The sequence below is a fragment of the Mustela lutreola genome, chromosome 5, assembly GCF_030435805.1.
Source record: "Mustela lutreola isolate mMusLut2 chromosome 5, mMusLut2.pri, whole genome shotgun sequence".
Classification (NCBI taxonomy): Eukaryota; Metazoa; Chordata; class Mammalia; order Carnivora; family Mustelidae; genus Mustela; species Mustela lutreola.
Window position 1 is genome coordinate 51,853,954 of NC_081294.1, and position 18,797 is coordinate 51,872,750.

The following is an 18,797-nucleotide window of genomic DNA, read 5'->3' on the forward strand; positions in this document are numbered from 1 at the left end:
CACAAGCAGGGGGAGGAATATTAGAGGAGGAAGAGGGAGACAATCTCCAGCAGACTCTATGCTGAGCACATAGTCAAGCATGGGGCTCAATCCCACCACCCTGAGATCATGACCTGACCCAAACCAAGAGCTGGACCCTTAACCAACTAAGCTACCCAGGTGCCCCAAAACCATATTTTAAAGCACAGAAAGGTAATGGCTCATAAAAGAAATACATTCATGTTTTGTGTCTGGTTTGCCGTGAATGCTGTCTGCCTAGGTAAACCTTTATTCTGACTTTCTCCTGAATAAAACTGTGTTTGCAATAGCTGACAGTATCTGAAATATAGAATTAAACCTCCCCCTGACCCCCAACCCCCACCAAATCTTATTAGTCAGCAACTACACTAATGACCTATGGAAATTTGGATCAGGTATATTTTACTCTTTTTTCTATCCATGCCTATGAAAACTGAAAATTTGGAAGGATGAAATCGTTTTTTGAAATGAAAGTAGGTTGTCACTAAACAATAGTAATTTGATTTTGCAGAATTTAAAAATACTACAAAAGATGAAATTGAGCCAAGCATCCCACTCATGATGGAGAAAACAGAAGCCTAAGCATCAATCAAAAAGAATAAAATCACAAATAAAGGAAAAGTAACCCTGGGATATAGTCTCTTCTTTGTCCAAGATGTCTGAGATCTTCATAATAAATAAACACTAAAACTAAAACCTATCTAATGACTCAGACTTTAGTCAACCTCTTAGGCAATTTTAAAATCTTAAGCGTTCTCAAATTAGAAGGTCTGATAATCTATATTATTTGGAACTTGGCCTCTCAGAGTAAAACACTGTTTTTCTTATGTCTTAGAATTTAGAAATGCATTTTCACTCCTGTGTTGATCTCCCCCTCTATTCTTTTAGCATGCATCCCCATCGAGCCCCTAGCCACGCATGTTGTAGACACAGACTTTTCCTCTTTCAGAGTAACTCCACCTTCCACAAATAAGGATCAGACCTATGCTTTGTCTCATCCCCCATCACTGGGTGATGACTGATTGTTCCAGAGATTAACTAACAAGGATCCATGAACTAACCCTTAGTGAGTAAGGTAAGTGAAGCAGTGAAATGTACAGTTTTGTCACATACTAAATGTGCTAATTAAGAGCCAGCTGCGAGTGGTGGGCAATGTTTCTCATTATCACACCACAGACCCTTTTACATAGGCAGAAGACTGACCCCTGTGTCCTTTATATCTAACTTCCCAAAGGAAAAATAAACCCACAGCCAAGTGGGCTAATATGACTTGCAAAAAATATTGTCCCGAACAAATATTAGTGGTCTTTTCCCCACACAGTAGTCAACCTCACTCCTCCCACTTCCTGCCTTGCTTCCTATCACACAAACACAGAAAACATACCTTTGTGCACACAGTTGCACATGCATACACACACAGTTTGAAATATAGACAAGATAGTTTAAATAACATAAAGACATGCTCTATGCTAAGCAAAGAATATGATATTTCTTCTCTGCAATCAATAAAGAAACTATATACCTTTTTAATTATAAAGATTTGACTATCTTAAATAAAAAAGAACAACTCCCTTGAATCAGCCATAATGGATTTTTTAAAGTGTGTGTCTGAAAAGCACTAGCTCTCATTAGAAAGTGTTTTCTCACTGACTCATTCTGCAGTAGAAGGTTAATATGGGTCACCTAAATTCCACGTTCATAGAATATTCTCTTCACCTTCACATCCCTGTATATCTTTTAAAGTACCACATGCACAGCAAATAATAATAAAACACCACACCAATGGGAATTTCTACACAGTCAACTCACATTGGCATTTAAGTCACAACTTGGAAAGCTGAGTTCATGACAAATGCTGTTTCTCTTTGCTTTCAGAAAGCCTTCTTATCATCTGCTTATATAAATATCACCTCAAGTACCATCTCACTGCTAACGTAGTTGTCCCCACTGTAAAGAGAAATGTACACAGTATCTACTAGGTAAGACAATCAGAATTTTCCACCTTATTAAAACATAATAATCTTAGATAATTCTCCATGATATTGATTTGATTTGATGCTTCTCTATTTCTCCTCATAATTTACCTCAGTCTGCAAATTCATTGTTTAAAAACATTAGATGCCATTTTGCCCGAGTTACATGCACTGAGACAGAATGATAAATCAATTTGAGATAAGCCCTGCGGAGAGCACAGTTCCCTTCCAACTGATAAACAGAGTCAGGTAGTCACACTGAAAAAGTAAGGAGTGCTTTTGAGAAATTGCTATTACTTATTCATTCATGCAGACATTGACTCAACAAGTAGTTTTTCATTGACTCGTAGGAGACAGGCACTGTTCAAGATGCTGGAATATAGCAGGGGAAAAAAAAACAAAAACAAACACAGGACTCTGGTCTTATGAAGCTGATTGTTTAGTGGAGCGAAGCCAGTAAGAATAGTAAACAAATGAAAAATGCTTTTAGTTATAAAGTACATAAAATGCAGTAATGTGAAAGAGAGGAAACAGAAAGACTTAACTTTCTTCCTGTGAGCACACGAATGGTCTTCTGTCCTGAAGACCATTGTATTTTGTTCTTTTGAACTGGAACACTCATTCCTCAGATTTCTACCTATTGATCTTCATAAACAACATCTTGGTTTCAGATGTCACTCCTAAGTAGGACTCCAGCCCTCTCCTCCAGGCACTTTTCCTCAGATTATTCATACTGTGTAATTTTCTTCATGGAATTCATCACAATTTGCAAGCCTCATGTCTATCTGTTTTTTTGTTTTGTTTTTTTGGTTGTTTTTTTTTTGTGTATGTGTGTGGTTTTTTTTTTTTTTTTGTGCTGGTGGTTTATATATGTTTCCCTTACTAAGTACATGTCTCTGGAGTTAGGGATGATGCCTGGTTTATTCACTCCTGCACCCCCATTCCCCACAGCAGTTGATTGGATGAATCAATGCATAAATGAACTAAAGGTTCAGAAACTGACTTGACTATAATGTCTATGTTTCATTAAACATAAATTCAAACACTAGCATTTTTTCATGCTTCCTTTGGGTACACGACACAGACATTCCTAAGATTAGGTAGTCACAATGAATAACGGCATTCAGCTATCAGTCTAATGAAAATTCTGAGTATGTCTGTCCCTGCTCTGCTACATTCCAGTCCATGCCCTGTGTCATTTCTCTGCATTAAGATCTCTTAAAACATAAAGCACATGGGCTTCAGAGTCAAACAGACTTGAATTCTCTTCCCAGCCTTGACATTTGAAGTTGTGCTACTTTGAACAAGTTACTAGATTGTCTAGGCCTCAGTTTCCTCTTCTATAAAAGTGGAATGATATTAATATCTGCCAGATGGGATTATTTGGGGATCAGAAGATACAATATACATGTAATCATGTATATTGTATACACATGTATGTATACACATACTGTGTATCAGAAGATACACAGCATGTAATTACTTGATTTTGATGGCTACAGTTATCTGGGAACTATAGCAATAAATGAAGCCACGACAGCTATTTATTGGGCAGCTACTGTGTGCTGGCTACTTTATAAAAGTTACATTATTTAATTTTTAAAAATTTTTTAATCGTATTCTTATAAGTTAATTGATATTATTATATCTTCAGTTTAAAGTGCTTAGGTAACTTTTTAAAAAGGCACAAAACCTATAAAAAAAACTCTAGAACCTGGCCCTCTCCCACTATCCTATCCTATTTCTCTTTATCTCACCATTTCATATGTTTTCATCCCACTAATCTCTAAGTTCTGAGTCTCTATTTTGGTTGCCTCATTCATTTTCATCTTCAGTGTTGATACATAATAAAGGTTTAACACCACCATTTCCTCTTGCCAAATATCATCCAGTACTAATCATGATATAAATGGCAGGATAGGTCAAAGTTAGATACATGTAGCAATTATACAATGGCAAATAATCTATACAGAGAACTGAGCTTGTGCTGAGCACTTTCCTAAATGCTCTACAAATAGTTGTTCACTCAATCTCCCCACTAATCCCAAAAGGTGGGTACCAGAAAGCCCTATAACACTGATAAGGGAACTGAGCCTCAGAAAGATGGAGCATGGTGAGTTTGTGACAGAAGAAATCCTTGAAACAAGACAGTCAGATCCCAAACCCATGCTCTAAATACTCAGCAATACTGCTTCTCCAGTGGCTTTGTGTTCTGTTGATGTAAAAAGTACAGATGCCTCCTGTGACTTTGAAGCCAGAAGCAGCTCTAGTCTTATCCTGATCCTTTTAGTAGTTTCCCTTAGTTGTCAGACTGTTAAAACTGCTAAAATAAAAGTCCTAATTATTTCCTCTATTATGGCTAGTGAGAACAATTCAACATGGAATTAATATCTTCCTCCAAGGATTTATGGCCAGTTAGCATTTTGTTGCCTTTTATTCTGTCCATATGAGTACAGATAATGAGCTGCTTCTGAGAAATGAAATAGCTTGAGCATTTCATAATGTGGTAACTGTGATTTGAGTCATTAAGCTATTATACTGGCTTGGTTTCCAAAAGCAAGGTTTGCTTTATTTGTGACCTCCAGAATAAAAAGGTAGGGATGGGTTAGAAATCCTCTCTTACTAACCATTTAGTAAATCAAGGCATTAAAACTTACCAAAAGTCCTTCAGCAAAAAAATTTTGGAGGTGATATCCTTAGATTAGAGAGCTTTTTAGCTCCTTTATTTTTTTTTCTCTCCATGGGAAATAAGGCTGAAAAATACCTCAGTGAAATAAATGCTTTTTAAAAAAATTATGCCATGAAACAAATACAGATTTTCTTCAGTGTATACTGGGGTTTTCCCAAAGAGCCTTGTAGACAAAGGTAGCTCTAGTTCTAGTTATCTGAAAGTCAGAGGTACAACTAATAGCTCAATACTTTGTTTTCCCTTCCAGGAAGAGTATTAATGGTAGAGTTAGGATCAAGGATCTCAGCGAAAGAATGCCTGTGAATCCTTGACATGAAAGTTTCAAGATTACCAAGGTAATAATTTCCCAAATCATAAAGAATTTAGCTTCTTCAGTTCAGGAGAAAAACCTGTGGACAAAGTAAGTCTAGGGTGGCTTTTGGACTCTGGGAACCACAGAAGCTAGGTGGCCTCCTCACTTCCCATAAGGTGTTTCATCTTTGGCTAACTGACAGTCTAATCTTACAGTGGTTTCTTTTTCCCTAGTCTGCAACCAAATTCCACAATATGGCTATGTGATTCTGAAGAAAAAAAATCAAAATCCCTATACCCCAAATTATAAACTGTATTTTGCTTTTCCTTGAACTTGGGGGTTCAAAAACATGAAGCAAAAATAACTTTCTGCATCTGAATTGTAAAGTAGAAAATCCTTCAAGGATAAAGGATGAAAGTAGAAGTGATGATATTAATTTAAACTCAAAGAATACACACCATGTGCTGTATGTATAGAAATGTCTACAAGCTAGCCAAAAACAGTGCATAAATCCGCATTAGGGAGCTTGTTTAAGACTGTGAAACCCATACTCATTTATTTATGAACAGTGACCATGACAGTTTCTCTAGGGGGAGAGAAATGACTATTAGAGGTTCCTTTTAGGAGCCTTGGAAACTTGGGCTCGCCTTTCTTCTTCCATCAAGATTTTCAGTATTTGTTTTCCCTAAGGGTCTTTTGCATCCATCTACCTGGACAGATATTGCATTTTCTCAGACTCTGGGAAGGTGATTGAGATTATGGGCTTTGAGTTCGATTCTGAGCCCAAACCCAATCAGCAAGTTATCTACTTGCTGTCCACATCAGTAAGTATTCTCAAGCATAAAATAGAAGTAACAGGATTATTTAATGCAGATAATTCAGGGTGTGACATACAGAAAGAAATCGATACAGGTTACTACTCCTACAGCTAACACTACTACAACCCTCTCAACTAAACTGCTCATTTATATTTGCTTTGAAAAGGTCGTTGTCTAATTAAAACTCAGCCACGAATTAACTCCTTACAAAGACTATCTCATATAACTGCATTTTGCCTATTTGCTAAGCAAGTTGCCATCAAAAGCTGCCAACAAAATTTACTGCTTTCATGAAATCATGTTACAAATTTACTCCAGATGTAATTGGAAAAAACTTTATTGCTTAGGACAGCCTGCACCGTTTGAAGGTTAGGTTTATGGAAGTCCCTTTAGTTTTCTTTAGTTTTAACATAAGACAAACGGAAGAAAAAAATGTTGCTGAGGTATATATGTCTGAATATATACACAAATACATATATGTACACATATATATATACCTCTGAACTGATACATAAGCATATGTATGCCTATAAATGGAGTAATACACCTATATACAAACATATATGCAACACCTACAATTTTAATTTTCCACTAGGAAATATTTTGCTTAAAATAAAATAAAATAGAATATTTATTTTAAATGAATTAAATAAGTGAAGATCTAGCTTCTTTCTATGATGACAATATTCTTGTGACCTAAAGAGCTCACTCCCAATGGAGTTAGGAATGTGCCAGTGTCATCTCCAGATGTGCTATGTGTTGGAATGTTGTATATAGCTATGCTCATGAGCCTGCAAATAATGTCTTCAGTGGGCGTTAATGCTTCTTCCCTTTTCAGACAAAGCCCACTTCATGGCACCATAGTACTCATTTTTGAGGCCTGCACTAGTAGACCCATGTCTTTACAGGGGGTAAAGCTGGTGTCTTCCCTGCTTTGAAATGCCTGGAGTCTCTGACCATTCATCTTTTCCCCAGCAGCCCTTTGACATCTTTGGTTTTGGTCCTGCCAACATCCAGCTATCATTTGACTGAAAACAATGAACATGATGACAACTAGGGACCCATCTAACTGGCACTGAAAAAGATTCACTGACTACTGGAACATTATGAGTCAGTAATGGTTAAGAAATGCTTAGATGTTTTTCATCTAGGGGTACATTGGTGGCTCAGTCAGTTGAGTGTCCAACTTTTGGTTTTGGCGCAGGTCATGATTTCAGGGTCCTGGGATCGAGTCCCTCAATGGGCTCCATGCTCAGCAGGGAGTCTGCTTTAAGAGTCTCTCCCTCTCCATATGCCCTTCCCCCTCCTCTCTCTCTCCCCCTCTCTCAAATAAGGAAGTAAATATTGAAAACATATGTTTTTCATCCGAAAGTCCAGCGAAACATGGCAACAGAAAGAGCCGTGGATTATTTCCTAGGGCTGCTAATACACACTGCCTCCATTTCTCAAGTCCAAAGAATGGTGTGATCCTGATTCTACTTTTTAGATTTGGATTTGACTTACTTGCTGATGTCAGTCAGACAATGATGACTCTAAATAACCATATGACTCCCACAGAGCAGGGAACCCAATGTGGGGCTTGATCCCAGGACCCTGGAATCATGACCTAACCCAAAGACAGACTCTTAACGACTGAGCACCCAGGCGCCCCAGAGAGTCTTAATAAAATTTGTGTTTTTCTACTTGACAAAAACACAATCACCATCTCTGTAAAAATGCATTAAACCAATTAAGAAGTCTGAGTAAAAATTGATACTTTATTATTTGATATAATACATTTCAGTAAGGGATGGCCACTTGATTATTGGCTTGTTTAATATTCTGTGGTAAAACTTTAGGAACAGAAGAAGAAGGCAAAACTAATAAAAACCTTTCCTGTCTAGAATCATTACAAGCTGACATCCTCCTTTGCCATTTCCCCAATGACAGAACATACATAGCAGGAGGTGGTTGAATTGCCTTCTGCTTCCTGCTGAATTTTTCTTTAAGAATGTGAACCTTTAATCAGAAGTGACATGTTTCTGATCTAATGTTACATATGGGAGGTGTACGGGCATATGAAGTCAAGGCCTCCCCCTCACATCAAAAGACAAACAGCTATTTTTAGATGGGTCAGCTATTACTGAAAGACTAAGCCATTCTTTCCGTAAGAACTGGCCTAATAAAGCCAGCATTGGTACATCTCCAGAGCCATTTATTTAACCCATGAGACTACAAATTATAACATTATAAGATTACAAATTGTTCAACAAATAGCTTTGCCTGTCACTAAAATATTGAGTAAATTTTAAATGGGATTCCTGTATTTTATAGCAACAACCACATATTTCTCACCTTATATCAAAACCATAAACCATATCCTATATTAAATAAAGAAATATATCCCAAATATGTCCCATAATGGAAGAAGAGGAGAAGGGTCTTCTTGACATGCAAACATATTTACGATATATCCATTGTTATTTTAAAAATTCAAATCATGAAATGGTATGTATAATGTAAACCTGCTTTTATAAAAAACTTCCTATATGCTTTTTTACTAGAAAAGTATCTGGAAGACTATAAAGCAAGGTATAGGTAGTAGTTATCTCTGGGTGGTACAATTAAGGGTAATTTTATGTTCATAACAGCATTTTCTAAGTTTTTAATAATAAATATACATCATCTCCTGATAGGAAAAGTGTTTTGTCTTAATTATGTTTGTAAAAGAGTTTTTAATATGTGATAAAATACTTATGATATAAATAATATGAAGCCCAATTTAGATTCAGATTCTAAATGTTAACAAAATGTACATTGTTATATTAAAAAAAGATGTTATCATTTGATAATTCAGGTTTTCTTGTGTACCAAAATGTAATAATTTTTTTTGTTTTCTTAATCAGTCTTTTTCAAAGAGATAACTGCAGTTGCTAAATAACTGAAATTAACTGAAATATCATGTTAAGTACTGCTGTATGCATAATGAGATGGGAGTGGATATGCTTAAAAATTATGTGCCATACATTAGCAAAACCATAGGATTATGAGATTTGCGGAGCTAGAAAAAAATTTAGAAATCACTTAAATAAGTAATTATAAGAATAATTAATTGTAAGACAAGGCCTCCTAATTTTATGCCCACTGTCAATATTCATTTACTTTTAAAATCTAACAAATATCTCTTATTTCAAGTAAATAACAGTCTAAATTTTATCTATATAACATTCTTTATAATTTCAATATCAGATTAAACCTGATTTTTATCTGTGAGGGCTTTAACTGGATTCATTAACAAAAGTCTTACATTTTCTATGCCATTTTCCCTTGAAGTGTTCTGAAAACGATTTGATTGGGCCAATCTTATTTGTGAGTATTATATAGTTCATCTGTTTGAAATATTTCCTTTGTAAATTGCTAGGAATTCTTCCGCCTCGTCAACTGGAAAGTCTTTTGTCACCAATTATCCAGCTGGGTTACTCCTGAGAAAGTATTCTTCTTCCTCCAGCTATATCTCCTGACAGAAATCCCTAAATAACATTGTTAAAGACAAGAGGTATTTGATTTTACGATCAAATTGGTGTAATTGAGCTATCAACCAGTCAAGAATGAAGGTGAGAATCTATATTCAAAGATTTCATTATTCTTTAGCCACAAACTATGAATTTGAGTTTCAAAAAGGCATTATTCATATCTTTGGTTTATTATTCCTGTATCCCATAGATTTTTTTTAAGGTATTATTTATGTATTTGACAGGGAGAGAGCAAGCGAGAGTACAAGCAGTGGGGGAGTGGCAGGTAGAGCGAGAAACAGACTCCCCTGCTGAGCAAGGAGCCTGATGTGAGTGAGACTCCATCCCAGCACCCTGGGATCATGATTCAAGCCGAAGGCAGACGCTTAACCGACTGAGCCACCCAGGTGTCCCTGTATCCCACAGATCTTATAAATACGTTGAGAAAATAGACATACAATGAAACACGAGGAAAAGGAAAGTCTTTTTGAGAAATCGCACAATACTGGATTAAATAATTACTATGTGCATGCCACAAGCAAGGCCCTGGGCGGGGGCTACAGGCAGATTTACAGGTGGTCATGCCACCTGGGTCTCAAGCCAGCCAGGCATCCATTTTTCTTGCTCCAGATTGTGTGCTGTCAAATGCAATGGCTTGAGTCCATCGACTCCAGTACACATTTTCTTTCGTTGTTCCCTTTTTCACTCTAGACAACCCTGGGTTGGATGTTTCGCGTTCTCTTTAATCCACTTGCTCACTCTTCTGGCTCTACACAACGAACCTAGTGTCTTACTTAGCTGAATTGTGAAAAGATAACTGAAGTAAAATTCTACAATATAAAATGGCCATCTTAATATATGAAGCCTTCCCTTTGCCTGTCTTCAAATACCCCACATTCATTTATTCGTTAAATAGTAACACTGAACACCAGTTACTATGCTACTCCAAATATATAATTTAATTTTCTAGACCGATGTTAGATTATATGGTCTTTTAGATTCATTAATTATTGATTCAGAGGATGACTGGGTTGTAACAACATTGGCATCATCTAATTTACCCCTCTGTTTTATATACAAGGAAATTAAAACCTGGATAAGACACAAGGTTCAAAAAGAAGTTTGTTACAAAAGTCAAAACTAAAACCTCAATTTCATTACCATTATGGTTTGTTAAGGAAATTAGTTTCATTGAGTACTTGTGTCCATTTATGTATCTGAACAACATTAAAACTTTGTTCTCTGAACATCTAATACAGTTAGCAACCAGAGGAGCACTGGGATAATGGAGAGTAAGCTGCTAATTTGTGCTTTTGGTGATGGGGAAACAAAAAGCCAATCAGAATGAAAACCATTAAAACCTACCCATAACAGTAGCACCTAAAAAATTTTCCATGTTTCTGAATCTCAATCTCCATTTCCTGAGCTCCTCAAAGCCATTATGCCTTAATGCAAGCTTGCTGAGGAGCCGCTATGCTGCTATCCTCAAAACTCCTGCTTTCCAAACACAATATATCAGCGTAAGTGTACTCAGAGCTCCTGCTGTGTACAGTCAGACACAAAGGGACACTCATGCAGGAGGACAACTGATTTCATAAAGAGGTTATGAAGATTGTAACTGAAGGACTCTGACCACTCCTTCCTGGGTTATGACTTAGCCTGGTTGTCTATGGTCATGGGCCCCAGGCTGTGAGCCACACACCCTTTGAGATGAGGTGACCTCCTTTTCAGACATAGCTCCTGAAAGTAGATGTCCTGTATAGAAGATTCTTCACCTCTAAGAGATTAGAAAGATCTTTTCTTGGCTACAGACTCTTAAATCTTGAATGATATTTCCTGGATATTAGAATCAGACATCCCTAGGTCTCTGAAACATAGCATTTTTCCTCTTTCAATTTTATCATAAAAATTTCTAAACCTACAGATAAATTGAAAGAGCAGCACAATGAACACCTATATACCAATGACAAAATTAAACAAGCATTGGTGTGCCTGGGTGGCTCAGTAGGCTAAGGGTTTGATTCTTGATTTTGGCTTAGGTCATGATTTCAAGGTTTTGAGACCGAGCCCTGCGTTGGGCTTTACACGAGGCATCTAGCCTGCTTAAGATTCTCTCTCTCCTTCTCCTTCGGGCCATACCCCCCTTCTCCCTTTCTAAAACAAAAAGAAAAAGTAAACAGGCATTAAAAATGCATATTACTTTCTCCTTCTTACGTTTTAATACCTAAACATTTCACTAAAGTAAACCCTACAAAAGAAGCTTACTCAGACCCTCTGAATGCTCTCTTCTCTGGCCCCCTTGTCCCTGCCAATATGTGTGGATATCAATGGGAGAGGAGTTTAAGGGTAAGTAGGAAAAGAGAGTGGGTGATGTCAACCCTAGCAATGGTAATTCTAATTACATTCCTTTTATTTGCATGTTGCAAATGAACCTCCTGGAGTCGAGAAGAGAATATGTGGTCTGCATTGAATTTCTAGCAATGAAAAAAACATTCTATGATTAGTAAAAACTGGAAAAGGATACTTATAAATTTCCTGAAAAACCTTGTTATCAATTTCAGAGTCAGAATTAACAATACAACTGAAAGAATGATTATAATTCATGTGCCTTCTCTGTCTAGTAGTGTTAATTTCCTACATGTCAGAAGTGTTTAAATCCTTTATTTCCTATTGTGAGTTTTAGTTACAGCAGTGTCATATAGTGAGGCTTAAAATAAAAATGAGCAAAATAAATAAATAAATAAATATAAAAAAAAAGAATGAGCAGTCATCGATGTTTTTGTCTGATTATATAATGACATAAAGAAGCCATATTTTTCATCTATACTGGTCCTTTCTTTTCCTTTCAATTCCAAAAACATCCTGATTGTTGATTTTCCCATCCATTCAACTTTGCATATATGTATTCAGAATTACCACCTTTATTGAGCATATTTATGGTGTAGGTGCCTTGCCAGACCTGGGTCTACCAAGGAGAATACAGCTTGTTCTCTGCTTTCAAGGTGGGTGTTCCACGGGAATGGGAAGAGCTCAGGGTAATTTCTGCATGACTGCTGTGCTGATTAAGCTATTTGCTAAGCAAATGCCTCCAGCACTGGGTCTGGTGTTTAGCCAAAACTTGCCACTTGCCAGTCCTCCTGCTCATTCACTGCCGAGTGGGTATTACTTCTATGCCTCCTTCTGCCTTCTTGGGGATTCTAACCATTCTCTGTGCTTAGCTCTTAAAAAGTGTGACCTATAGCTTCTTTTGAACCCCCATCTCCCCCACAGCCTGCATGGTCACACTCTCATCAAGGTCTTTGTGATTCTAAATGTTTTATAGTTCATTCCAAGTGGTAAGTTTAGTACGATGTATCCTTAACACAATTCTTTCCATTAGTGCTTTCAAAGTTCTCCACTTTGGTGGGATCTTTGCCGACATTGCCAATTTCTCTCTCTGCTGTTTCTCTTTTTTTCTAAGACACGCATGTGAGCCCTGCCCCTATCCAATCCATCTGCTTACCTCCAGTGGCTGACAGAGGACACACGTGCCTTCTCCATGCCTCACCCTCACCAACTTTCCCTTGGTAGCCAAATGCCACTTTCTCTAAAAATACGATCAACCAAAAAGCTGGTTCATAAGCACTCAAGACAATGTGCCAGTCAGACACACAATATATCAGACAATGAAAACAAGACATGACAGACAAGAAATATGTGGAAGTGAGGAGCGTCCCAGTGTAGTGGTTAAGAGCTGTGGCTCTGAACTCGGATCTGAATTCAAATCTCATCTTTGTAGCTAACTTGCTTTGTGATTTTAGATGTGAGCCTTAGTTTCTGCATTTAAAAATAAAGATTATAACCATTTGTAACATATGAAGTTGTTTTAAGGATCAACTATAACAATGCATGGAAAGCATTTAACTCAATATCTGACCTCTAACCCCTAAAAAATGAATATTGTTACTACCATCATTATAATGATAAGGTAAGCACACATGTGTGCAAAACAGAATTGATCAGAGACATTTGAATGTTTCAGAGTTTAGAGTTTCTTTCTGATAACACAGAGGAATCCTTTATATTGTAATAATGTAATTTTTCAGAGTAAGATAACTATCTTTTTTCTCTGTTTTCTTTCAGGAAACCAGCTATTGCTTCTACTACAAAATAAACTTTAAAAGAAGCAGCTGTCTTATTTTACAATTCAGCCTCACCTTAACAGCAGAGCATCACAATTACTTTCAGACATAAAAGTACATTGAATAGTATAAATTTATTATTAATAAATGTGGGATAATGATTTTATTTATTTCCAAGTCTGATTGCTCCTTGGAGGGTAAGAAGGCAAAAAAGCCTTCCTGTCATTAGAGGACCAGACCCAATTCCTGCAGCTTACAAGCAGTTTATGAAGCAGAGCATCTGCCATACTCAAACAACTATTCAGCATCCAAAAATTTTTTTCCCTTTTAAGGAAGCCCTATTTCTTGGCTCTTTTGATGGCTTATCCTTGCTCCTTAAAGAAAGCAGCTTTAGGATCAGCAGCTGATATTAGAAAATAATTCAGAAAAACCTATTCTTAGCTAGGGCTAAGTCCCTTTGTAAACATGCTCCCCTAAGCTCTCAGATGTCCACTGGATAGGAGATTTCACTGCTTATGATAGAATTGAGGGAAGAATAAGGAACACAGCACAATATTGTCCTCCAATAAAAATCAATAGCTATTTCATTCAGGAAAAACTCAATTTTGAAATGGACGCTACAAACCTGAGGCCATAAAGAACCGTCCCATCTGGATGCAGGCGGATCATGCGGTTCTTGACAGTCACTCCGTGTACAAATGACTTCTTATCATTTAGGAAGTAGGTATCCGGTACCCAGAGCTGGTCTGCCACTCTGTTGTCCAGAGTCAAGTTTAAAGGTATTACATTATAGGACAGTCTCTTATCTCTCCAGGCTTGCTGGAAATACATTGTCAAGGTATAATCCTGTGAATGTGAAAAGAAAATGGTTATTTTGTACACAAACTTGGGAGATAGGCAAACATCTTATTATTCATAAGAAAAGAAATATATACAACCACACACTAGAAACATACTATTCACATATAGGCAAATATTAATTTATTAAACCCTTTCTAACTGAACACCCAGTATGTGAGCCTGTCAGGCACTATGGCCAGCACTGTAAATATGGAAATTAGGAGAGTATATCCCAGTAAAATTTATTATATAGTACCCAGGAAGAAAGATGGTAAGGAATAATTAGTGAATTAACTAAATTTTCCCAAAGTGGGGAACGTGGAATTGTTTTAGATGGGATACAAATACAATTGTAAAAAAGTGGTTAATTGGGGCACCTGGGTGGCTCAGTGGGTTAAAGCCTTTGCCTTCAGCTCAGATCATGATCTCAGGGTCCTGGGATCAAGCCCCGAGTTGTCGGCCTCTCTGCTCAGCAGGGAGCCTGCTTCCTCCTCCTCTCTCTCTCTCTCTCTCTGCCTGACTCTCTGCTTACTTGTGATCTCTGTCTGTCAAGTAAATAAGTAAAATCTTTTTAAAAAAGTGGTTAATTTGTTATAGTAATAATTGTAAGAGTTTGTCAAAGAAAATCCTAACCAGTCTAATCAAGGAGGATTTCCCAGGAGAGGTGGCATTTACACTGAGACTTATGTAGCTTCTTGGCTAAATAATATTAGCCTAGTCAGTATTTCATGAGAATTTTAATCCCAGGATTCTGAATCATCAGGAGGCTCTTAGTTTTTGAGAAATAATGAGTTGTTATAAAGTGAGCACTGGCCTTGAAGTCCCAGATTCAGCATTTCTCAATTGTTTCTAGCATGTAAATTTTTACAAATTCTTTTGCTTAAGTTCCATTAACTATAAATGGGACTTTTAATACATACTTGATCTAAGCAGAAGATTGTTGACAAATGTATAACTCAAATGCAATTTGTAAACTACAAAAAGCTATATATTATGAATAAAGCATTTACATATATATATATTATGACATGTTTGATCCATTAGAGGCCTGTGGGTACAATGTAATTGTTCTCACCCTCATTTGAATGACTTAATGAAAGACCAAATATCATTTCAAAAGATAATTACCATTCTATTTTGAAATCAGTTCACAATGCTCTACTTGAGGGCTTTTGAAAAAACCAGAATCATGTATTAATCATCTCTACCTCTTGAGAGCTAGCACAGTCCTAGGGCACAAACAGTGAATGAATGAGTGAATGAACGGGTATCCAATAAGGTACACCTACTGGATTTCTGCATGTATCTGTACACTTTTGTAGATAAGATACACAACTCAAACTCTGTGAAGTCCGTAAGTTTTTCCAACCCTTACTGAGATTTATACATGCTAATTTGGTTATGTAATTCTAAAATATAACTTGTAATATATTACCTGCTAATAACATTGAATAGTTTTAATGGGAAAAGTAAAACCCTTCTGCAAAAATATTAAATATTTTCATTTGTTTCATAAACATACAAACTTTGATCTCATTCAGAAGTCAGGGTAGGGCTGACTTCTGAATGAGAGGTATAGAATCAAAGCTCTAGTCTAACAAAAGCTCTATTCATTAATATCCTCAAGTTATATTAAATAATGGTGGGTAAAATTTCCTTTAGTGGATCAGTTTAGTTAATGCTTTGAAGTGCTCTGTAATACTCAGCTTTCATAAGAAAATATTGTGAGGATCTCTAGAAAAACAGCTTGATTTACAGTAAAAACAACCTTTTAGACTTATAATTTAAAAACAGGAAAAGGACCAGATACATTTTTTGCATGAGTCTATGTTATACTCTAAAAAGTAGGACATAAACAAATAGGCAATTTATATGGAACTTAAGAGAACACATTTTGTAATTTTCAATTCTTGGAGATAAAATGAAAATTTGATTTTTATCTCTATTAGAAGACAAAGTTATTTATGCTTCTTTGATCATAAACCCTGTTAAGATTTAGGGAAGATAATGCTGCTTGGAAGGTGCTGGGGTTTATCAGTCAGCTGAGATGTGTTTGGACACAGAAACTATATTCTCTTTGGGGTTAAGTAAATGGCACCACTATATTAACCAGTACCATACGCTAATTCCCGTTATTTGTCAGCAAGACAAAGCCTGCTAAGAAATGCACCCAGACAGACCCTAGTAAGTCTGCTATCACACCAATTTTCACTTTATTGATTTATTTTTATTTTTTATTAACATATAATATCTTATTAGCCCCAGGGGTACAGGTCTGTGAATCATCAGGTTTACACACTTCACAGCACTCACCATAGCACATATCCTCCCCAATATCCATAACCCCTCCCCCCAGCAACCCTCAGTTTGTTTTGTGAGATTAAGAGTCTTTTATGGTTTTTCTCCCTCCCAATCCCATCTTGTTTCATTTATTCCTTTCCTACCTCCCAAACCCCCCACGTTTCAATCACTTTATTTATTTAAATGACTCATCAATGACACTGTCAAGAGTGAAATAAACTCCCGAGTCTAAATAAATATTACTGGACTTGAGAAGAAAGAGTGGTTCTGTGTTCCATCCTCTCCCCCAAGCCTCTATCAACCCAAGATAAATCCTTTGAACATTCACATGAAAAAGTGTATCTTTTACGTTTAACAACCCCACCTTTTGAAAGTTGTTTCACAATTGGTTTATTCAACTGGAAAAGCAAAAACAGAAACAAATAAACCACTTCTGGATGCTTCTCAATCTAGGGCATCACCATGCAAGAAGGACTTAGATAATCATAACTAAAACCATTTGACTTTGAATGTTGAAAAAGATGCAGTAAACCCACTACAGGCTATCTCTCTCACTAATTACAACTAAATATCCTGGAAATAATTAGGAAAAAAGAAAAAAGGAAAAAACCTACGTAAGGCTATGCAAAGTAAGAACAGTATGTGGATTGGAGAGGGAATCAAAATGGGAAGAAAGACCTTCCCATTGCTGAGTTTCTTGTTTGTTTTATTTTTTTCTCCCTATTTTATCTCATTAAACACATAACACACAAAGCCCAAAGCAAATAAACGGAGAGATATACCATGTTCCTGGATCGGAAAAATATTGTTAAGATGTCAATCTCCCCAAACTGATCTATAGATTAAATCAATTCTTAATCAATATAAAAGCAGGATTTTTTTTAGATATGCAGTAGTTGATTCTAAAATTTATGTTAAATTTATATTAAAAGCAAAAATAAATGAGATTAGACAAAACAATTTTGAAAGAAAAGAGCAAAGTTGGAGGACTCTATTTGATTTCAAGACTCACTATTAAGCTATATCTAACAATAAAAGAATCTAAAAACAAACCCACACAAATATGCTCAATGATTTCTTACAAGGATGCAAAGGCAATAAATTAGAGAGAGCATAATTTTTTTTAACAAATAGTCCTGATCAACAGGAACATCCATATGTAAATAAATATGTAAGAAACTCACCCATACTTTATACCTTACACAAAAATTAATTCCAATACATAGACTCCAATATAAATATAATACTATAAAACTATGAGAAATGTAAAACTATATGTAATGTAATACTATAAATGTAATACTACTAATGTAATACTATACTAATATAATACTACTAAATGTAATACTATAAAACTATGAGAAGAAAACACAAGAAATTCTCCTTGAGTTTGAGTTGGGCAAAGACTTTGATATAAGCCGACAAACACAAATAACAAAACAAAGTGCTGATAAACTGGACCTCAACAAAATTCAAAACTTATGCTCCATGGAAAACTCTATTAGGAGAGTAAAAAGACAAACTACAGACTGGGAGAAAATGTTTGCCATCGCGTATCTGACAATGGATAGATATTCAGAATATATAAATGTATAAAGAATTCTCAAAACTCAACAAACAACCCCATAAAAAAATAGCCAAAAATGTGAAAACTTTACCAATGAAGAAACGCAAATGATAAAAAGGCACATGACATGATGGAAAATCAAATTAAAAACTACAATGAGATCCTATAACACACTCATTAGAAAAGCTAACATAAGGGGTATCTGGGTGGCTCCATCAGTTAAGCATTCGACTCTTGATTTCAGCTCAGTTCATGATCTCAGGGCTGTGAATTGACCCTGGTGTCGGGCTCTGCCCTGGGCATGGAACTCCCTTAAGATTCTCTTTCTCTCTCTTTCCTAGCCCCCTCCCCCTCCTAAAAAGAAAAAAAATCTAAAATAAAAACATCAAAAAACAGCTGAAAAATCCAAAATCGATTCTGTTGCAGGTAGGAATCTAAATTATCAGCCATTTAGAAAACAGTTGGACAGTTTCTTATAAAGTTAACATACATTTGACAAATGACCTAATAATCTTACTCCAGCATGCAAAAATTTACAGCAGCTTTATATTAATCACCAGAACTGGAGGCCATTGGATGCATGATCTTCAGCAGATGAAGAGATAAACAAACTGCTACACCCATGAAATAGAATACTACTCAGCCACAAGAAAGAACAAACTCTTGATATATGCCACATTATCAATA

At 36.2% G+C, this 18,797-nt stretch overlaps 1 protein-coding gene across 5 annotated transcripts in view; it reads right to left on the reverse strand.

Annotated features, from left to right (window-relative positions):
- GABRB2 (gamma-aminobutyric acid type A receptor subunit beta2) overlaps window positions 1-18,797 on the reverse strand; it is a 247,981-nt gene that overhangs the window by 148,746 nt on the left and 80,438 nt on the right. For all 5 annotated transcript variants that reach the window (XM_059174221.1, XM_059174224.1, XM_059174220.1 and 2 more), the window contains one exon: window positions 14,028-14,248. In XM_059174221.1, coding sequence (XP_059030204.1) covers window positions 14,028-14,248 — 221 coding nt within the window. The remainder of the gene's footprint in view (window positions 1-14,027; window positions 14,249-18,797) is intronic.